At 40.9% G+C, this 23,294-nt stretch overlaps 1 protein-coding gene across 2 annotated transcripts in view; it reads right to left on the bottom strand.

Annotated features, from left to right (window-relative positions):
- Positions 1–3,007: 3,007 nt before the first annotated feature.
- The window catches only part of ahcyl2b (adenosylhomocysteinase like 2b), a 47,318-nt gene continuing 27,031 nt past the window's right edge, over positions 3,008–23,294 (bottom strand). The window contains exons 2-17 of one of the 2 annotated variants that reach the window (XM_005725158.1): positions 19,783–19,891; positions 16,070–16,213; positions 15,687–15,787; positions 15,489–15,591; positions 15,237–15,331; positions 14,891–14,997; positions 13,290–13,406; positions 13,056–13,119; positions 11,890–11,978; positions 11,737–11,807; positions 10,841–10,935; positions 9,271–9,369; positions 7,367–7,435; positions 7,192–7,270; positions 6,274–6,394; positions 3,008–4,847 (exon numbers count right to left, since the gene is read on the bottom strand). In XM_005725158.1, coding sequence (XP_005725215.1) covers positions 4,841–4,847; positions 6,274–6,394; positions 7,192–7,270; positions 7,367–7,435; positions 9,271–9,369; positions 10,841–10,935; positions 11,737–11,807; positions 11,890–11,978; positions 13,056–13,119; positions 13,290–13,406; positions 14,891–14,997; positions 15,237–15,331; positions 15,489–15,591; positions 15,687–15,787; positions 16,070–16,213; positions 19,783–19,891 — 1,470 coding nt within the window. In that variant the 3' untranslated portion in view covers positions 3,008–4,840. Of the gene's footprint in view, positions 4,848–6,269; positions 6,395–7,191; positions 7,271–7,366; positions 7,436–9,270; positions 9,370–10,840; positions 10,936–11,736; positions 11,808–11,889; positions 11,979–13,055; positions 13,120–13,289; positions 13,407–14,890; positions 14,998–15,236; positions 15,332–15,488; positions 15,592–15,686; positions 15,788–16,069; positions 16,214–19,782; positions 19,892–23,294 lie in introns of those variants that run through there. The other variant, XM_005725159.1, reaches the window with a different exon arrangement.

The following is a 23,294-nucleotide window of genomic DNA, read 5'->3' as shown; positions in this document are numbered from 1 at the left end:
GAGGGCGGAGTTAAATAGAGTCGCATCAGCTGACACATGGAACCAAAACGATGTCAGTGTACTAAAGTGGAGGTTGAATGGCTCAAAGTATTAGAAGCACCTACATCTTATAAAAATAACTGCTGCATCCCCTTTGCTGAGCTTCCACACAGTCTGCCGTCAGCCGTGATGTCACTGTCGCAGATCACTTCATGTGTGTGCATCTTCATTTGTCATTTCACCTCCTGTCACTTTCCCCAGTGAATTATTGATGTGTGGCTGTGAGGGGATTGTCCTGCAGACTGAAACACACACAGCCCCCTGACTGTGGAAAAACCACTTAAGATGACATGATTGGAGTGAACAGTTCAGAGCAGGCTTGTGCCACATGGCCTAGGGCAGTGGGGGAGGTGAGAGAGTTCAAGGTTAAATAGTAATTTACTGGTGGTTAAATCCATCGCAGGCCAAGATCAGCAGACACAACACAGGAGCTACAAAAACACAGTGATGTGAGGAACTCTAGAGCAAGCCAGAGGAGCAGCGGGAACTTGTCTAAATGTAACTCAAGTAGACTCACTTTCAGAATTTTATGTGATTTCAGTTGATGGACGATTTCTTTTAGGAAGGCAAATTGGATTTATCAAAAACATTAACTGTTTAGTTTCATGGTAGCAGACAAACTGCAAAGTACCTACAGACAGTTTTCACAAGGACAAGGTTTCCTATTTTCTGTTATAAATTCCAGGCTAAAGTTCAGGTTTGGTCTAAAAACTATCCCAATGGTATCATCAGGGTTAATTTCTCTTAAAGGTGGGTCAAGGCAGCTTCAAAAGGCCTGACTACAGACTGTATGTAAAAGATGGCAGCAGACAACAGTGGTGGATCTATTCACATGACAGATGTAACATTAAGTTGTTTGCTGTAGGGTTACGTGAATAAGGCTCCAGTGAACAAACCTAGAGACCAGTTGGCAACTACTGATGTCTATTCTCCGGTTGGGAAATAGTTGGTTAAATAAATGTTAATAATGAGTCCTCATTGTGTATGAATGCAGTGTTAGTAAGAAGCAGCGAGTTTCAGAGCCACCCCTGTGAAATTAATGGTGGCAGTCTGGTGACCTTGATAAAACCCGTCTGGCTCCACTGCTGTGCCCACTTCAGGCCACCCTCTCCCTCCACCTTAAACACTGCAGATTTGTCACAGTGACACTTCATATAAGAAACTAAGCTTACACATTACTGTTGTAGCACCCAAACCAAACCTCATTTTAAATGCTTCAAAAGAAACAAGCTGAAATAGAATGTAAATAGATTATAGTGTAACACACATACAATACGATTCTATTTAAAGTAATCTGCTCACATAAACTTGACTAATGTTTCTAGAATAAATAGAGGCTCAGAGCCAGCTCGGCTCAGCTGATGTCAGAGATGTCCCCGTCTGACTGCTGCTGGCTCAGATGAGCTCACTGTGGCTGTGACAGACCTCAGCAGCTGCATGCGTCGTCTTCTTCCACGGCACATAAATACAACTAGAAACCAATCCACGATGACACAACACAGGCTGCGACATAAAAAAAAACCCCTCTGTATGTGAACACACTGGGTGACTGTGTATTAAATGTAGCAGAAATAAAGCAGCACACAAAGGAATAACTTTTTTTCCCCATTTTTTTATTCATTCAGATTACAGAATTTTGTCATTATTGCTCATCATCTAACATTATCACTTGCAATATTTAAACATAGGGTTTATTTTTTCTTTATTAGACAACTTAAAACATGTTGAATTTTTGTCAGTTTGAACAGTATGAGGATTTACAACAATAAATACAGGTGTCGATTCTTCTTTTACCTTCCTATACTTTTAAAGGTTGTCATATCTGCATATAGTATGTATATACATCTATGATGCTGGTGTCTTCCCCCGCCTACCCGGTCAGCAGAGCGCTGACGGAAAAACAAAACGGTTTCTCCACCCCTAACACACAGGCTAGGATCCTGAGGCAGCTGGTAACAAAGCAACTATGGCCTACAAAACAGAAAGGATGCTTACAAATACAGAGAGACATTTAGATGTGCACCGTCGTCGTCGTCATCACGCTCGTTCACACACGCGCGCACAAAAGGAAGAAAAAAAGACTTAAGACAAAAGGTTTAAGTACTACAGACAAGCAGTCAACAACATGAAGAGACGGATGAAAGGGACTCAGTATAGGAGTTTGACTAAAGGGTTCCCATATTGTTCTTATTTTTGCCTAAAACAAAAAAGGAACAGTTTTATTTTATTTATTTGACCAAAATTTCAACAGATGCGTGAAACCTTGTCAAATAGGTAGTACAAGCCCTCTCAGGAACCCTTCAAAATAAATCCTGAACTACTTGATTAAACTGACCTGCAAAAGCATACTTATTCAACTGGTAAACAAAGTTTTTTTTGTGCCACTCCCACCTTTTCAAAAAATAAAACTTTTACTGTTACCTTTCATATCTAGTACGATACAGTAAACTTTCAGACTTGGGTAATGAGCCACTCTGTGTGCGTTTGATCCTAGTGTGTGAAAGCAGAGCTGGCGGCGTCTCGCAGCACGCCAGAAGAGATTGTGATCGGTTCAGGTGCAGAGCCGGTGTGGCGGCGGGGTACACTTCAGGTGAAATCACTGTCAGGGCTTTTCTAATTTCAAATGTCAGCTCAGCTGGGGACGAGCTGCAGTGGATGGCGACTGTGCAGCTCATTACAGCCATAAGAAAGACAGACAAAGAAAGAAAGCGCCTTCCGGGTGGGAGAAAAGGCGGAAATGGACCTGAAAGGCTAGTGCACGTCAGAGATGTCGTGTGCGTGCCGTCTTTCATTTGTAAGCTCAACTCATCTGTGAGTACCAAAGAGTTGTGTCATCTGATTATGGCAAATACAGTAATTCTTAACAGCACCATGTGTTTTACTGAGGACCTGACAGAAGAAATCTGCTTAATGGGACAGCTCACCTCACAGTCATTTATTAAATAGATTTTCCTGGCATTTAGTGTTATTTTAGCCACAATGTACACTGCACAGATAGAGATGTATGCTGTAGAGGCGTCTGCCTTCTCTTAAATATAATGGAAGTAAGTGGGGTTTTGCTTAAAGCGCTAACTCAAAAATACTGTTGGCCTTCTAGTAGATGCAACTATGGTATCAAGTTAAAAATCATACATCGTTTCATTCTCGAGTTATCACATTCACAAACCTGGGTGTCTACGCCGCCTGCCCAGCAGGGTGTGGGTAAAAATCTCATCTTGTTATTGGAGGTTTCATGTAGGAACTATTTTCTTTCTTCTGTCTACATCAGCCAAACAAACAGCTCAGGGGACGGGGGACACCCATTAGTGTCCACACCCTGTCACAAAAATAAGCGTTATGAGTGAGAGGGTTGTTGTAATTCAGCAGGAAGGAAACAGTTCCTACATGAAGCTGCTCACAATATTTGGGTGGAGTTTTGTTCCGTTATCTTGAATAGCCGGAGCATAATTTTGCGAAAGTGACACTGCTACCTAGTTTCAGATCGATTTTTTTTAATGCTCCAAGAACCAGAAGAGAAGGTAATGCTTTTTAGTTCCATGACGTTCAAGAGAAGGCAGATCCAAACAAAGCTACAACCTACATTTGAAAGAAAACAAACAAACAAACTAACTACATTTGATTTTTGAGGTGAGCTGCTCCTTTACGTACCAGGGTGGCTGCTGTTTGGTATTTCTGTAAATATTTTCTCACAGTATTTAAAACGAGAGTTCGAGTATATTTATTACACGCATCATTAGAACATTATACTGCAATGATATTAGAGGAGAGGAAATAAACGAAAGATAGAAAAATCTTTTCTTTATAAACATCTAAATACACAGTATACCCTCGTGATGATCCAAAAGCCTGCCATGCTTTTACTACAGTATTCTTGTTTAAGTGAAGGACCAAATAAAAATACTTTTCATTACTTCAACACTGGCGTCGCTAGAGCGGGTGAGAAAGAAGAGCAGCGAATGAGATGGTTTCACTGTGGGTTTGAGTGACAGGTGTTTGGGTGAGGGGCTGGCGGGGGTCACCCTCCAGTCATGTTTTAAAAAACAAAGAAAGAAAGAAAAACTACAGGGTGACCCGTAGTGACATAAGAGCGTACTAAAAAAAAACAAAACTTAAAAAACAGACAAATCGCAATCAAATAAAACGATATGATTGGACCCTGAGACCCCCGCCTAAACCCTCAGTCTAGCCCCACCCGTCCCACCCCAATAATACACAAAAAAAGAGAGAAAAAAAAAATCACAAGTAGAAAAGAAAAGACGACAAAAATAAGGGACAGGAAAAATTGTCCGACACAAGATAAATCTTCAAAGGTGGTCTTCATTCACACAGTTTTTTTGTTTTTTTAAATCAAGATTTTTTTTTAATATAGTATATATCTTTAGCTTCAGTAATTTCATATTTAACAGATAAACGATAAAAGATCTGGCAACGTGGAAGGGAGGATGGAGGTTTACATACGACTCGACATACAAATGAGCGTCTGAAGAGGACCGGGTGGAAATGACGAGTGAGCGGGAGACGGGGTTTGGGAGCTAGCTCGAGGTCAATGGCAGGAGCAGCTCCGAGGTGTAGTTAATGTTATTATTGTTATTATTACTGTTATCAGGCGGGGGATAAATAAAACGACTGCCATAAGCAGGGAAAGCCACGCCCCTCCCCTCCCCCACCCTGCAGGCTCATTCAGAGCTCCGCCCCCTTCTCCCTTACATATAAAGCAGGTGTATTGGCTGTTGTGTCCTCCCTCCTGTCCTCCGCTACCAGTCTGTATGATTCACGGAGTTCTTCTTCCCACAATACTTGGCTAATACCTTAAAAACAAAGAACATACATGTTAGCAGCTGTCGGAGCAACTGAACTGACTGTGGCGGAAACAAGCAGGTTAAACTGATGTACAGGTGTCAAAGGAAGAAATCAAAATCATTTTGGATAAACCAAATGCAAATTTAAATGATAATATATACCCAAATATATCTAAAAACCAAACTTTGTTGTTAATCTGATGCTTTTCATTACAGTTCTGCACAGACGAGGAGAGTCTAGTGAAGCAGCTCCTTCAGGCTGACAGACAGGCATTGCTGTAACCATGGCCTCACCTAATGGTTTAACAAATGTCCATCCACAGCAGCCTGAGACTGCATCCATACACCAAAACTACATTTATCGAACCCCTTGATCTGGATTATTATCCTCAAAACTTTAAAATGACGTCTCCATATTTTTTGTCTTCTTTTAATTTGATATACATTTGTGAAGATGTGACGGGATGTGAGTGTTGAAATTTGCACATTTGAAATTGTGATAGCGTCCACAGCAATGCTGGTATTAGCAGTGGCTAATACTACCAGGATAGGAGTGATGCTTTTGTTTGTCTCCTATAAGCCCAATGCACTCCATATGGACACACTTGGCTCCGCCCCCTCCTCCCTACTCTGCTGTATTTAGTAGGTGGTAAATGAAAACACTGCAAGCAGTGATGCGTGTTGAAGGGAAATTCTCTACTTTGGCAACACCACCAACTTATTTGAATACATGAAAGATCACAAAACAGAAACAGCTTCTTCCTGGAATGAGCAGCAAAAGAAACAATGAGGAGGAAGAAATGCCTTCAGACAGATCCAGTGAACGTAATGTTTCAGTCATGATGATGATTCATCTCTTATTAATGTCACACAGCTATCCTCAACATAAGATCCCATTATAAGTCAAAAATACCAGTATCTTTACTTTGTATCAGGAATACTGGCTCTGCATTTTCGTCGCATTGGGCGGATACCGTATCACACATCACTACTGCACAGCATCAGTCCAGCGACGCTGCTCTTTACTTGCAAATTTGTGTTTACGTTGAAATGGACCATGACCTGAACAGTAAGTGCGACACAGAAGTTTAGGTTCTGAGTCTATATGGAGCTGGTAGACAAAACACCTGCATGTATTAATCTCCCAAGATAACTAACCTCTTGCTCAAAACAAAGCATGGCTATAGTGGCCATGCCTGGTGGCTGCTGTAGCTCATTAACATTCAGACCTAAAGTCGCTTGGTGAAAAGGCTGATTAGAAAGCTAAACCCACCAGTATTCAACAGGGTCTTTGAAAGGATTTAGCTTTAATAAGAGGGTGTGGTACACTATGTCAATTTAATAACAAGTACATACACACGGGATCATTATTTGAATTACGGGATTATATGTCAGCCACTCAAAACAGTGCAAGTGCGCTGAGGTGTTTGCTTACCTGTAGTAATTTGGCTTAAAGGGCCCGTTCTTGTTTAAGCCCAGGTACTTGGCCTGCTCGTCACTCAGCTCTGTAAGATGCGCATCAAATGTTGGGAGATGCAGGCTGGCCACATACTCATCTGAAGGGCAAGAGAGAGAGAACGTGCTTACATTCACCAGGCGTCCATGTTTGATTAATCATTTAAATGAGAACAGGAAGTAGCAGGATTTCCCAGCTGTTTTCTTCTGCAGTGATAACCGTCTTCCTTTTTCCCCTTTCTCTGACCTCATTCTTCTCTTCCTTATCCGAACCCGGCCCTCTCCCACCTCTGTGTCAGTGTGTGTTGTGATAACAGTGGCAGTTGCTTACAGACCGACCTACATTCTTCTCCTTGTTTTTCTCTTTACGATATGTGCGCTCTGCTCTCAGCCTCTGAGAGACGGCTCAGAGATGTGACAAGCGGCAGACATGCACACATGTGTCTACAGATACACAGGATTCACTCTGCTGTGAGTGATTTGCTATCCGGGGAGACGACTCTGGACTGAACAGATGAGTCTGTCTGCAGAGATAAATGTAGTCTGTCTGCAGGGCTTCTAACATGCTGTAATCACATCCTGTACATCCACGTAGATGGTATTTGTTACACAAGAGGTTTTTATGTGTTCTGATATCAAAGTGGACTCTAAATCATAAAAAACTACTACGATAAAGTCCAAAATAATTCGTATTTATCTCACACTGGGGTTAGGCACAGCCCTGCAGTTCATCTTCATCATCCCCTTGAAGACAGAAGGTTTGAACAACAAGTTGGTGGAGCTTTTGCCTAAAACCTAAGAGCCTGACTGAAATTACTTGAATGCCAAAGTCGTTATTTGAAATGTTTAACACAAACATCCACTACTTTAACACATCCAGAAATGATGGTACTCTTACCCATCTTCTTGGGCAGCAGGTAAACATCCTGTTTGTACCGTCCTTCAGGGGCATTGTAGAGCTCTATCAGTGCCAGTGCCTGGACAGATCCACACACACAAATGCAGCAATGCAAAGTGTAACAAGCCAAACATATGCGACAATATAAATGAGACAAATTGATCCACAGCTTTACCTGAGTGGTGGCAGTGATTGAGAGAACGAAAGTGGGCACAGTGGAACAGCTGAGGTTCAGCAGACGACCCTGGACAGGAGGGAAAAAACAAAACAAAAACAACAACACAAGGTTAGAGTACAAGTCAAAAATACACATGCAGGCTCGCGCCTTTGTGTAAACATGTACCTTTTGGGCGGCATCATGAAAAGGAATCAATAAACTCAGATCTCGGTGTCCCTCAACAAATCGACTGTGTATCAGCTGTGTAACGCTGCAGTCAGTCCTGTTAATGAATGAAACTGCTGTGCATTAGCTTACTGATGAAGACAGATGTTGCTAACTATGCACCGAGTGGCCATCCCTCTGAAACTGAAAAGCTACACGAAGAGAGGGGAACAGACTCTCGTTCAACTGTTGTTGCTGGATGATGAAAGCAGAACAGAAACTCCACACAGGGGTTTAATTTGCTGTACACACTGAAGTTCACACACACGCACTGCTCGCTAGTGCTGTGTGCATTTTCACATGATAAAGCAGCTGTCTGTGAACCATCTTACAGCTTAATAATGCTCATAAATATGACATAAATGCCTGAGTGTGCATTATTACACTGGGACACAAAAAGGGAACAAAAAAATAACTTCCTTTTTTTGGACAGAGCCACAATTTAAATAAACTTTAAACATCCAAATGTTAGCTATACTAAAGGATCAGATGTTGTTTTGTATATTTAAACTGAATGGCATTTTTGGAGCACTGCTCTATTTTAAGGATCAGAACAGAGTGATCTGGAGGCAGGTGAGGTGAGGATGGAGGCGCAAATCTACTGATGTGGTTAAAACTTCTGCAGATCAAACAGCCTCAGAGAGGCAGGCATTGACAGGCTGGCAGTTTGCCTGTCTGGCCCTGTTGGACTGCTCTCATTCTGTCACATACGCACACACACCTCATCTTATCCTAAAATATTCATGATCAGGGGGTGAGTGTGTGCATATTACTGCAAGTAAAGTTGCAAAAAAGTTTGCAGGGTAAGTGTCCTGTTTATGTGTTTATTCCATAACAACTTGCACTACATTACAAAATAATATTTTAAATGATGATTAATCAACCAATTATTAAATATGAGAGGATAACTCTGCCAAAGAGGTTTCCAAAGTGATTAAATCAGAGGAGAAAATAGGATGAATAAACTCGCCTAAAAGCAAGAATATGCCCTGAAAGCAGTCGAACTTGAAGATAATTTAACGGATGTGGTTAAACATCGTCTGTGTAAACGTCTACTGTATTTAATCCTTTAAAATTATTTTCTTAAACATTGTCATGGCAGTGGGCCCATTTTACAAAGTGCTCTTTAAATGGCCATAAACCCAATACAGTTTGTGACTCTGATGACAAACCTTACGGGGATATTTGTGGTATCAAAGCAGAAGAAAGCATTCACATGGTTCTGCTGTCTGAACACAGACAACTTGGTGTTTTAGGCATAAATTTGGACACGTCATTCGATTATTTTGCCTGCTAACATTAATGCATTATGTACTGCTCTGTTTGAGCGGCTGTTTGCCTGTCAGTTACAGTCTACATACAAAGTAATGCAGAACAGCACTAGCTAGGGGGCTCTCTGTCTTACAAAAGAACTCCTGACTTCCAGTTACACAAAGAGGTGCTTAAGAGAATGAAAGAATGAAAAGTGGAATATCCAGCTCTCTAAATGAAGTAAAAGTTTTCTTCTAGGATTTTACATTGTGTTTTTGTATCGCAGCACCATGAATCACTTTATGGCAACCATTTATTTAAATATGGACATATTATCAACATCATCACACCAAAAATGTCTAGTTGCCTGTTGTTGTACCCCGGACTGAACTGATGCCAATTAGACACCAGGATTAGAAGGAAGACGCGTGGCTGGGTGTGTTTACCTCTGCCAGCAGGACTATCCTCTTTCCATCAGGCCAGATTACGTGGTCCACCTGAGAGCGCACTCTCTCCCAGGTGAGTTCAGGAGTCCGCAGACTTGCCTATAAGGAAGAAACGACATCATCGGTTATTTGTATTTGGCTGTTTGCTCTATGACATCTCATCATGAGTCATATGTTGACTGAGCACGCTTCATTTCCAGGACTGGAGTGACTCAGAGCTTCCTTTCATATGAACCATTTCCTTTGTCCATCACCCATTGTTATTACTGATTTTGAAACATCCTCACGTTGCCCTTTGTTCCCATTTCTAAACACTTCTGTACAATCTTTAATGACCAGAAAGCTTTATTAGCCTGTTACAGACTGATAAAGGTACTAACAGTAGTGGTAAAGTGTGCATCCGGTGTCTGCAAGTACAAAAGTTTCACAAGACATTTTGAGACCTTTATTATCATTTTATATGAGGTGTAGATTGGAATGTTTAAAGCACACCCATAATAAATATGAAAATATGATTTTTGTGTTAACTGGTTGAAATGAACAATAAGTCAAAATGAAAAAAGGAAATAAAAGTTTCTTGTTAACGCCACGTCCAGCCATCTCTCATTAAACTTATCTTTCCATTCCAGCAGACTTATCACACAGACGGGCTAGCCTCTTGATTTTTATCTTCACAATTTCCACAAGTGTACTGTAAACTCTAAGTGAATGACCTGAAAAGATTCCGTAAACAACAGGGAAACTTATAATAACTTAAGGTTAAGGCAACAAATTAATCTCGTTTTGCTGCTACACACTTGAAACAGGCTTAAAGCATCATTGGAACATTAAGGAAGTAAAAAAGAAAGCTGCACATGTGACATCCATCCACTATTTGTTGTTAACATTAGCCTAAACCGCTCATCTCTGTATATGAAGATGATTAAGCGTCTTTCTGAAGTGTTCTGCTGGTACAGCCTTTTGTACTGAAGCAAATATCTTAAACATGCAGCTGCACAGGTTGATTTCATTGTGTACATGGGTCAAAGATAGTTACACTGTGTGGTGCAAGTTCTTGCATGCATGTGACTGGTGATACTTAATGATTTATTTTTATGGGGGTTTTTTTATTGGTAAATGTGTATTTCAAAGACAAAGATTCATGGCTGCCCTGGATAAAAGCTTAACAATCTTTATGGTTTGAAAGCTTGTAAAGGTCTGCTAGTTTTTGCATTACGTAACCAAAGAAAGGCTAGTGGCAGCTCCATATTTTTCCTGTTTTTCTAGGAAACTAACTATCCATCTGTCAGTCTTGTTTATTTCTGAGTGTAACAGCAGGTTATAGATCAGACCTTTTACTGACGCCACACTTACTCAAGTCTACGTCGACTGCTACCATGACAACAATGAGCAATCACTGCCCCAGGTCAAGCTTTTTTGATGTGAGGACATTTAACAGGGGAGCAGAAATCTTTTACAGTCTCGATCGAGTAGTTCAGTCTTCCAAAATGATAACTAATGGCAGTGTTTTAGCACGTCTAAATCTGATGAGATGACTACAATTTAGACCTCGTGCAAACTGGCAACTGACCACATCGATCTCAGTGTTGGAATGTCCCATGTTGCAGACGATGCAGCCGTTCTTCATGCGGTCGAGGTTCTCTCTCACCACAACGTTCTTATTGCCTGATGAGGGGAGAGGACACAAAGAACAGAGAGAAACGTTGAGGAAGCAAAAATCTCCAGAGGAAGGAAAGAGGCTCGGCTGTACGTGAGGTTTTAATCAAATACGACGCTGTAAAGGGACTGAACAGGTTTTCTGAAATCTATGTACTGGGGGGAAAAGAAGGAGGATTGCCCTTATCGCGCATGATTTAATTACTTATCGCAGGACTTGAACAAAGTTAATTAGGGAATGTAATTTAGTTTAGAGTCTCACCTGTCTACATAGAGCATTTTAAATGGTTTTGTATTTATCTATTTAGATCAAAACAAGCTAAAATCTTTTACTAAGCAATAAAAAACAGACGTGATAGAGGTGAATAAAAACCAAACAAAGAGACTGCTGTGTGTATGTGTGAGATAAGAGTTATGACAGCGTGTTTTAATATATTTGTTTCTTTTATTTCACAACACTCTTGAACTTTATTGAGGCCACAAATCCTTTTATTATCTTTGCTGTTATCTTTGCCATTTCCACCTAAGGACAGACCTCTGCAGCTCGCCTGCCAGCAGCACCGACTAATGAAGCTGAGAGAGCGAGTAATTCTCTGCTTCAAGCGCTCAACTTGCTGGCTGCCGAGTTAAGAACTTTATTAGTAGCTGCTGCAGACTGATTACAAGGACTTATTATCCATTTAGGCACCCTGAATGAATGATACCAGGGACTGCTTTATGTTTTGTATCCTCCTAACATGCAACATCTAAACTGGATTTCTCTCTGCATTGTGATTCTTCTTGTCAGGTAAGGACAGCGGCTGAACCAACCTGTGCAGGTAATGACGATATCCACTTGTCTGATGACTTCGGTGAGTTTCACCAGCCTGAAGCCGTCCATGCTACGGTTGGTTAAAGAAAGTGTGTAAAATGAATGCAGCATCAACGGCAACAAAGGAAGAACAAGAGCTGAAGAAGTCTCACCAGGCCTGCAAGGCACAGATGGGGTCGATCTCTGTGACGTAGACGATGGAGCCCATTGCTTTGAGGGCAGCGCAGCAGCCTTTTCCAACCTGAGGAGAGAAAAAAAGTACAAATGGAGTTAACACAAAGGACATAAACCCATATCACATGCAGAAACTGTCCATGATGCTTCTGTTTGAGTGAATGTAGTGTGTTAAGTGTGCACACTATTTCACTATTTAGAAAAAGAACTGAAGACGACGTGTTTCTTAATCGACCAGTCACACAATAGGAGCCACGTGGAAGCAACAAGGACCAAACCACCTATTTTGTAGCACTGCTGTCCATTTAGTGTGACTCAGTAGTAATATATATTATATTAAATAAATACCAGTACGTCCTACTTGACTGGGTTGCATTTGTCAGTATGCAGGCCACAATTTGACCCCAAATCCTCTGAAGAGGACAGATTACTTATGCCACGACAAAGCACTAACATAGGAGTAATTTGAAGTAATCTTTTTACCATTTTAAAACCTCATACATTTTAATTTTACTCGAAGTCCTCTGTTACACACAAAAAGGTCAAAACTAAGGGCTATGTTTTGAAGCGTGTTCCAGTTTAATAGCAACTACGGTACACAGCGTTGACCACAAGGCGCACTTAGAATTCATTCAATCGTGTCTCAGTAAGTTAAGCACTTGGGTTCAAAGAAAAGACCTCCTACTGTACACTGACACATTAGCCCCGTTAGGTTTTAATTTAAACCCAAAGCAAAGAAAAAGAAAAAAAAAGAAAGAAAGAAAGAAAGAAAGAAAGAAAGAAAGAAAGAAAGAAAGAAAAGGTATAAAGAAATTTATGTACTTTTTAAAAAAAAAAAAAAAATCCACAGCAGCTGGCCTCTGCTACCATCACTTGGATGTTCTATTAGCACAAAACTCTCTGGTGGCTTGTTCTGTATTAATCAAGTTCAAGCCAGCCTTTTACAAATTTAATTGCCACGGCCTTAGCAAAACCCCATCCTTACTTAGATGCCTCAAAAAGGCCAACAACAATTATCTAACTTGTCGTGCTACATTGAAATCTGTTCATGTGCATAAGCAAACTCACAGGAGACAGGACAAGGCTTCAGTGTTTGCATCACTGTGTGAACAAGAAAGGTGTGTGACGAGGACTGTGGCCTTACCTCTCCATATCCACACACCACCACCTGTTTGCCTCCAAACATGACGTCAGTAGTCCTCTTCAGGCTGAGGACAGAAACACTGTTATAACACACAGGCGACCTAATATTTATTCACACTGTTTGGAGCAGAGTGGATGCGGGTGTATACACCTTGCAGCAATGCATGTTATTAGAAACAAAAAACTTGGCCTGTTTTATAATTCTAACAAGGTTCAACAGGAGAGCATTTCCTACCCGTCTAAGATGGACTCTCTGCAGCAGTACAGGTTGTCAAATTTCTGCTTGGTGACTGAATCGTTGACATTCATGGCTGGAACGCAGAGTTTCCCGGCCTTGGACAGCTGATATAACCTGCACACACAAACACACACCAAAAAACATTTAAACTTTACATCAGAATACAATCATGTCTCTTAATTCAATGACTGGAAGAAAGGTGGCAAATTAATCCTGACAGGAGAAGCTGCTGCTTAAATCTTTGAAAGGATTTGTTTTATCATTTAGATTTAACTGATGTGCTTCTATTTGCGCAAATGAAGTTGAAATTTTGCTACCATGCCACAAATATACAGTGGAGAACATATTCACCACTAGATGGTGATGTTGGCACACCACAGATTATGTAAACACTTCTTCAGTGAGAAATAAATACACAAACCAGCACATTAACAGACACATTTACAGCACCTGGTTTTATCTACCTAAAGGTGGAATGTTTCATTCATCTGGAGGTAGATGCTGTACTCCTCATCTAAACAAATAACCCCCTCCCACTGGGGCTCAATCACAAGCTCAGCCCTAAAATTCATTGACATGCATCTCCAAGACGACTGCACTAATAATGGGCTAGCTGGTTAGCGCATTCATGCTTACACAGCATGAATGCATATTTCTCATAGCTGTGATTTAAAAAACAAAACACCAAACAAACAAGATCAGCATTAAATATTATCACACAGACCACATGTAAGCACAAAACCCCAGCATGCCAAACTAGTGAGAGCAGGTTGTTCGGACGTTTTTTCTCTCTCTATAGGACGACTATAGAGCTGCCTGCAGGCACCATCCTTTCCCCGGTGAAGCTGAAGCCAGAACCCAGGGCAACCTGCTGCTGCGGCTGCTGGCGCAGAGAAGCCCACCGACAGATGGGGAGTCTTTGCATGCAACAAAGATGCAAGGAAGGCTTCTTGCACAACATTCTCCTGTGAAAACGAGCTAAAATCAAAAACCTCATCAATTCCTCTGAATCCAGTTTTTTGGGATCAACCCTATTTTGGCTAAACAGGGAGTGTTTGCACGTGCAAAACAAATGCAAGCCTTTTTTCTAATGTCAACCGTCGACTCTGAAAACCTGTGCAGGCCTCCTTTTCCAAACTCAGAGGGGACTGACCCAGAATTAATAAGGGGAACTGATGAATACGATTCTATTGATGTCTTCATTTCTATATTTCCTTAGTAACAGAGAGCGGTGCAGGCTCTCAAACCGTCCTGCTCTACAAGCTGGACGGTTTTCCTCTGAATCCACTCAGGAAAACGTGCAGACACTCTCAGGCTATGGTTCTCCTGTGTGTGACCGAACACTCCTTGCTCCAAGTCGGCTTAAACGTTGTGTGAATTGGTCAGAATCACATCTCCCCACAACATGTACAAACACCTGATTTGACTTCAGTATACATACAGAACGGACAACCAGTGGACCATAAAGGGATCTCGTGTGTTGAATCAGAACGGATCAATCGACGTTTATGACACACACACACACACACACACACACACACACACACACACACACACACACACACACAAAACTCAACTAAAAAGACACCACGTCCTACCTGTGCACACCAGTAACGCTCTCCTCTACTATGCCCTTGATCTTCTTGAACATGCTGGGATATTTTTTATAAATCCAGTGAGTCAGGTCACCACCGTCATCCAAGATCTGACGAGAAATCAGAAAGATAAGTTTTCTATGTTTGAATATGCAGAACAAATTATCTGATATAATGAATGCCCCTTTCTTCACTTCTAGCCACAGTGGTAGACAATCATCACGTAAAAATACATTTAAAAACCTACTACACAACGGATGAATGGCCTACCAATGATTGATGTTTGATGTAAAAACCACAGAGGCAACTTTTCTGTAATAAGCTTTATTTAGATATGTAGGTGTGCTACCATGTTGGGCTGCCAGCCTTCCACATTGACACAGCGGTCGATGCACCACCAGAAGTCGTCCTCTGATTCTCCCTTCCACGCAAATACACTGAAACCTACAAAGAGAGGAAGCGTTGAATACATATTGCATACGAGTGTATGAATAACAATGGATGTGAGCATGATGGGAAAAGCGAGCGCATTAATATTTTAGGCGGCAAAAAAGAGAGAAGAAAAGGTCAGGTGTCACCACATGGGAACACTGAGCCTCACCTCCCTCTGCCAGGGCAGCTGCCACCTCATTCTGGGTGGAGTAGATGTTGCATGCTGCCCATCTGCACTGAGCGCCCAGAGCTGACAGAGTCTCCATCAGCACCTTGGGAGAAGACGAGGGTCAAGTTTGAGTTTTCGTCGTGGAAGAAGAGAAAAATAAACACGTGTGTGTGAGTGTTTTGCACTGCTACTACTTACAGCAGTCTGGGCAGTGATGTGGGTGCAGCCCACAATCTTGGCACCAGCGAGGGGTTTTTCCCCCTGGGCTCGCTTCCTCAGAGCCATCAGTGCTGGCATCTCTGAAAGAAAAGGAAACACACACATACACACAAATACACATAAGTGGATATACAGGATTGATCTGGATGATTAAGGAATTCCCATCATTTAATCCTCCTAATACTTCAAAACTAATCCATCGCCTCGTGCGGTGGAGTAGCTCGATGAGCGAGGCTCTCTGCTAGGTAATTAGAGAGTAATGTCAATGAAATACATTGAGTTTGATTTTAAATGGTGGTCATAACAGCAGTTTGGTATTTAGCTCAGTTCCCAGTTTTTAAAGCTACTGCCCGCTGGTTCACCTTGCTCAGCTATCTCGATCTCTCTGCGCCCGAAGTCGGCCTGTTTGATGTTTTTGATGCAGAAGTCGCCGTTGCCCTTGGAGTTTTTCTGCTGTTTGTCACGAGGAGATGTCTCGTCATCAGAGCTGTCCGTGTATGATGCCGCTGCAAACAAACACACACAGGCATTGTCAGCATGTCAACACATCACATAGGAGGCAAAATATTGCCGCTGTAACCAAAAACAAAACAAAAAGAAAAGTTGTAAACTGTGAATCCATGTTTAAGTACAGAATACACTGAATGTATTCTGTACCTAAACATGGATTCTCTCAGCCTCTGGTTTCATCAGAATACATTAAACTCAAATGTGCAACTTGAATTTGTTAGCCTACAGATTTCAGGCACCACAGGCTTTAATTTATCATAGAGCTGCCAGCCAAACTTTTCCCACTAAGAGCAAAACTAGCAGCTTTATCACCTCTGACTGAAGCAGAAAGTAAACACAGGATGTTATTGGACTTAAGTATTTACACTTGGATATAAAAAGAAAACATGTTTGAGTAGTATCACTGGACCTGTGATATAAACAGTCATATGCACAGTCTGCACTTTGCATTATTGTGTGGTTTCAAATGTACTGTACATTTCTATACATGGAGGTGCACAGGGTGTACTCCTCCATGAGTACAAATGGTGCATGATGCCAACATCACACACGCCTTTAAGTGCAGACAGGAAAACAAAGGTTTGAGGGTGTAAGAGGATATCCCGAATCCAATTCTTCAAGTTTTAGTTCATTACAAACAATCGATATTGATTAACAATAGTGTCACCTCATGTCCGGGGGTAACACCCATGAATTCAAGACAATGTCTGTGCTGTGTTTTTGGCTGTACATGTAAATGATATCCTTAGAGAAAGTTCCAAAGATTTTTTTTTAACCTGGCCTTCTTTGGGAAAATCTATGAAATTCTATGCAGAGTGCCTAAATCAGGTAAAAGCTGATGAAGTAAAACATGATTAGTGAGTTGATTTGAAATAATAATAAAAAAAACAAACAAAAAAAAACAAAAAACAATCTAAATGCCCAAAACTGAAAAACAAATCATCTATCAATGAAAAAAAAAAAAAAAAATACCCTTCCGTCCTACTTCCAAAACACGTTGGGACAAAACCAGGTGAGGGGAAAAAGGTTTTGCATGATGAAATTCTTCTCAAGAAACACAAAATCTAAAAAAGCTTAAAAACATCCAAACTAAGAAGCCTTAGCCTCGATCTGCTTTACAGTGGCTATAAACTTCAGCTACATGTTAACTTTACCTGGAACCTGTACTGTCATGACATTATTTACAATGTACTGTAAATGTGTTGGTTCTGCTTTACAGACTAGGCCCACCAGCTTTAAAAAGAACCCTAATCAAAGGATCCTAAACTAAAGTGGTTCGGGGGAAGCTGTGTGACTGGTGCTTGCTGTAGTCTCTGTACTGTGGGAGCCATCAGAGAAATCAGAATCACTCCAGTGAGGGAATTATGAGGAAAGACAGGGAATCAGCCGAGGAGGAAGAGTGGGGGGGAAAAAGCAGCACAAGGATTCTGTACTGGAGTCTGAAACATGTCAAGGAGTTCATAGTGATTAAGGTGTTAACACAGGGATCCAAAGATGTGTGACAGAGACGCCTGCTGAATGAAATAAAAGCAGACTAAGTGCACTCCTCATTATCTCAATATCTTGAAGAAAATGCAGATCATTTTTTTAAGTGGTGATGTGAAAGCCCGAGGCAGGAGCGAGAGGTTCCTGGGGACTCTTGAGCTGGTTAGGAGGGGAGATAAAGCGCTGTGCTGGAGAAGAAAAAAAAAACAAAGTGAAAAGAAAGAAAAAAGAAGGTATGATTTAGTGGTAGGAGACTGGGATAGATCCAAATCACACACCAGAGAAAAGTGCACAAGTGTGCAGTTTGGAGCTAAAAATGAAATTCAGAGCTGATTTTTTTTTTAAGACAACTTAATGTCTCAAACAGGAAGAAAGAAAGGGAAAGAAACACAATGTCGCCTTCTCAGCTGACCCCAACAAGCGCCTATGAAAACACAGAGCTGTCTGCAAATGTGCCAGTGGGAAGTTACAGAGCCGAAACGCCTCATCTTCTCTGAATAAAAGTACTGATGCAGGGGCTTTTCTTCTTTTTTAGCAACCCTGACCTGAGGGATCCATTATGCACATGCACTAATACTGACTGACAGTCCATGTGTCCGTTTGCCATCCATCTGTCTGTCCTAGCGCCATCATGCAGATTAATTCATCATGTTAAATGGTGTCGTTTAAAGTTATGTGGCCCGTGACTCTGACACACAGCAGGACATCAAAAGAGCCCGAGTCCAAGTGGCTTATGCAATATCGCATTTAAAAACGACTGATAACTGAGAAGGAAAGGAAAGCCAGGATTATAGTGACCGATTTATAAAGAACCTTTGCTCCCTTGTCCCTTCTTGTTTTCTGTGGTATTTGAGCAGAGCCATGTTAACCATTTCCAAATATACAGGAGTGTTGCATCAATCTACTCAAACTATGGCTACAGCTATCAGTTATATTAGTGATGAGTATTTGAGACCTCTACATCATCAGTGTGACTCGTTTACTCCTAACCTTAACCACCTTATGTGCTTTTATTCGTTAAATTAATTCTGGATGAAAGAAAGCAAAAGATTAAAAAAACATTTTTTAAACAACCACGTTTTTCCAAGTTACTCGATAAATCGTTGCAGCTTGAACTCAAACTAATCATACAGAGTGTATTGTCTCCAAATCACTCAGCCTGTCTCTCCTGGTTACTCCCAAAGAAAATCATAACATCATGACAATGCATACTTAAACCAAATTTACAAAACAAAGAAACCCCTTATCTATACATACAATGAAACTTGTATTGTAAGACATAAAACTACACCTTACAGTTGCTGATACTAGCTGCCAGCTAAAACTCTTTTTAGACTATTGGCATATTTATCTTTACCAGCTTTCCAGTTAATCACCAATAGGGCGGTGGTTTGGCTCTCCCATCCTATTTGGTTTCAGCCACACCCAATGCTTCAGCACCTGCTAATCCTCTAACACAGGGCCCACAGTTTCACATAAACCCAGGGTCAGAGTGTGAGAAAGAGTGCTAGAAACACAAGGACAGAAGTGGTAGATAAGTCCAGTCAACCATTCATCCAGGTGGAACTCAATGGAAAATTTAACATCCCCCTGGAATATCAGATAAGCAGCAAGGTAAAGTGATTGAGTAACAGGCTATAGTTTAAGACAGGAATGCAGGTATGGCGAAAGAGAGACACTGTGATGAAGTCTGCACTATATACTTAAACAAACAGGTCATTTTAGTCTATTTACTTTGTGCTGTAAAGACACTGCTTTAGTCTGTAGATGTCTGTGCCAACAAGGCTTGCACGGCCCTGCTATATTTTGTTCAGCGTTTCTTCCACCACTGCTCGCAACTTCCCAACAAGGCCGACTTTATTTGGCTCAGTGCGAGAGCCTCTACCATGCTACCAACTTTCAAGTCTCACTCCTGTGCTCTTTGTTTCATGAGGCCACAAACTGAGAAAAGTGGAGCTGAGCAGGTAAGAATAATGTTACTTGAGTCGATGACAAGACATTAGTGTGAGCACACTGACACCAAAAATAATAGCTATCATAATCAGGATGAGTCACCCAAACATAAAATCTGTCTGTTTACCTGAGCTGTAGCTGTCTGTGGAGGACTGGGAGATGGAGCGGGACAGAGAGCGCCGTCCGATCTTGGAGGGACGCTTGTTGAACTCCTGTTTCTGGTCTGCAAACTGGATCTGTTGGTGGAGAAGGAGAGCAGAAACATTCAGGCAATCTGAATTGAGCTTTGAAAAATGTATTTAAATAAAACTATTCACAAACAGGACTCACAAAGCAATTTGAAAGCCAGGAAAAGAAAACTTTGCATCTTTAATAAACTGATCGCTTTTTAGCTCAGGTTACTCTAGGTTCATGTTAAGCTCGTGATTAAGAGAATGCTATCCTGAGTGAAAAATGTTTTACAGATAAGAGAAGATCAATAAAATAGATAAATAAGACAGGCAATAAACGGAGAGAGAGAACAAGTTCACTATAGTCTCTGAGGAGGGAGACTGCCTTTGAGTTCACTCTGACTCTGAAAGATAAAAGAGACAATGAGGCTATTATCAAGCAGTGACAAGGCCACGCGAGGTGCACCAGTTCATTCTGGTTCTGTGAAAATGAGCGGGATGTGTTTGGCTATTTGCCGCTTTCAGGACACTAAACTGACCATGAGCCTATCTTTCAGTGTTGCATCAAAGCCAATGACTTGGTGCATCATAATTCATCCAGTGATAATATTACAGCACATGAATGGCTGACTTATTCCTACAATAAAGCCACACGACCAAGAACAAAAACTGCCAGTGTGTGTGTGTGTATATGCATTAAAACCTATTTTTATTAGTCAGGTTGCTTTTATTAAATGAGCAATAATGGTGTCCATAAATTCATAGAAAGAAAGGCTTTTACATTGCCACATGGATGTCTAATGGATGTTGCACAAGGCAAAAAAAAAAAAAAAAAAAAAGCAGCTGAAAGAGCATCAGTTCTTTGAGCATGTACTCATTTTTAAATAATTTTCATCCTCACAAAAAGATGTCCTTGAAAATTTTCAGGTTCTTGAGTATGTGTGTGTGTGTGTGTGTGTGTGCATGTACGAATAAAATACCAGGAGGCTTTGTATGTATTGACTTATTTATTCTCATAATGTGTAGAGACATTCGGTAAATTTCATGAGCGAGAGCTGCTGTTCACTCAAAAGTCACCTCTACGATCTGAAATCATCAGCAATATACACATTTCCCCCATTTTTTGCTTTGTGATCTCTGAGGCATTTCTTAAGTAGAGCCCAAACCCTGGTGATTCAGCCTGGAGAATGTGCACCTTAATAAACAGGCATGGAAAGGAAAGCAATGCAGCATTTAAGCTCTCAGAAAGCCAAACTGCACATGCAGCTGGGCAAGTTAAATAGTTAAAACTCATCACAAATTATCTGGTTAGGATGCTAGCTGATTAGCTGAGCATTTCTCCTTCCACTTCAATTCCACCCAAGCACCGATACTCTCAATATCATTTTAATCTCAATAAATAACACGTCATAAATCAGACTAATCCACTTCTCATCCATTCTCCTTACCTTTTTCACACAGCGCTCACTGCTCTCCCCACTCTTTTCCTTCTTCAACATTGCCACGTGTGTGTGTGGGACGAACTGCCAAGTACAGTGCGTGTTTGATTCAGGGCCTTGTGCATTGACGGGACATCATCTTTCAATGATCATTTCAGTGGCTGCACCTCTTGCCCTCTGCCTCTTTTTAGCCTTTCCTTTTCTGTAAACCAGCCTAAACCGCTCTGCCCATGTGCCAACAACACAATGCAATGAATTGTTTTGCCTTCCTTTCATTTTTTCCCCTTCCCTCTCTCCTACCTCAGTATTCTTGTTTAATTGTCAATTGTTCAAGCGAAGGCTGAATCGCTGCCATCAAAACTAAGCTTTGCCCTTGCTGACCCAAGACATGTAGCCCACAAACTAAGAGCATTAAGAAAGGAAGCAGTGATAGAAAAGGAATGGAATGAGCCATCTATACATCCTTATAAACTCTCTTAATGAATGGAAATGCTCATTAGCATACAGAAGAAGAGGTTAGGTTAAAAACTACAGTGATTACAGTTAATCTTGAAAGGAAGTAATTTCGATTGATCCTTTGAGCTCCACTCTTATCAGCACTGTGATTAAAAATGGCCATCATACAAGAAGATAAATAAAAATATGAGGATTAAACTGTTGTTCTTTGGAACATAGAAGATTCCAAAACAACACAAGCAGAACTAGTCAGAACTGCTGCTTTATGTTATTTACAAGGGCAGCCATTGGTGCAAACATCGCTGACCTCATGCAACCTGTAATGGGTATGCTGGTCTCGAAAGTTTATTGGATGGGAGATTAAATGAGGGGCTTTAAGAGCTCAGAGTTGCACTGAAGGATTGCAGGTCATTTTAGGAGCTGGGGATAGAGGGCTTATTGGATGTTTTTTGGGACAAGATTACCACAGGGCACAAAGGAAACAGGGGCTACTGCCAGAGAGAATGGCACAGTGGTTCACTTATTCCTGTGTAAAATGAGAACAAGCAAACAGCATGAGAAGAACAACCCAAACGTAACCCATTCAGTTCTGATTTCTATTCCCTAGCTAATCTTTGAAAAGCACAGAATTAACAGGGTTTTTATTACTAAGGTATGGGGTAAGCATTGTCTAAAAGCTATTAAAACTCCTTTCCATTAAACGCATACTATATGAATGTGAATCAGTGAAATCTGTTACTTTTCCATCGCTGGCACACCTGCAATCTTATCAGTGTGAATCCAGTAATATTTATGCATCACTTCTACCATAGCTCAAGTCTATTAATCCAGTGCATGCATTAACAGACAGCCATGCACAAATTACAAGTGTACATAGTCAAGTTATAACATATGTCTCTGAGCTCGAGTCTCAATCAGAAATCAGCTCTCTCACTCAGAGACTGGGTGCGAGGGGCAGGATCATAAAATTCAAAGTGGCTTATATGTGAATGACACAGCGCCATTTATAGACCAATTCTGCTTGCAGTGCTAAACACCTCATCTGTGAGAAAAGGTTTAAATCTGTATTTCAGCTTGTGGCAATAAAAGTCTGCAAATAAACTCAAAGTAATGAATGAGCTGGTGCTCATCCGCGTACAATAACCCGTCAGCCAAATTCTGGTCAGGTGTTCCTGCAGCTTACTGCTCACCACGAGTGATCACATACTGGTTAGATTAGAGATGACTTTACAGTAACCTGACAGATTCTAAGATGGTCCTTCAATCTCAAATAATAAACTATTTTCAGTTTGACCATCTCTGATTTGCATAAACATTTTATGGTCCACAGCTTGAACAAGTGTAATGAAGAAAATAGCATTTTCTTCTTTTTTTTTGACTAAGAATTTCATGTAAAAATGTATTCAGTACGTTTTGTTTTGCATTATTGTGAAATTCAACTATATACTATTCAGAAATTGTCACCAATTGTGTTTTAACATCTTTTTAATGTTTAATTCTAATGAGTTTGCGGTCAAATACGGGGCTTTATAAGACTGCTTACGTTTTGTTTTTTTTTAGTCCTCAATACTGAG

The sequence above is a fragment of the Pundamilia nyererei genome, unplaced genomic scaffold, assembly GCF_000239375.1.
Source record: "Pundamilia nyererei isolate P.nyererei 1_Seehausen unplaced genomic scaffold, PunNye1.0 scaffold00014, whole genome shotgun sequence".
Lineage (NCBI taxonomy): Eukaryota > Metazoa > Chordata > Actinopteri > Cichliformes > Cichlidae > Pundamilia > Pundamilia nyererei.
Note: the sequence above shows the minus strand (reverse complement) of the source record. Positions and strands in the feature narration are given on the sequence as shown.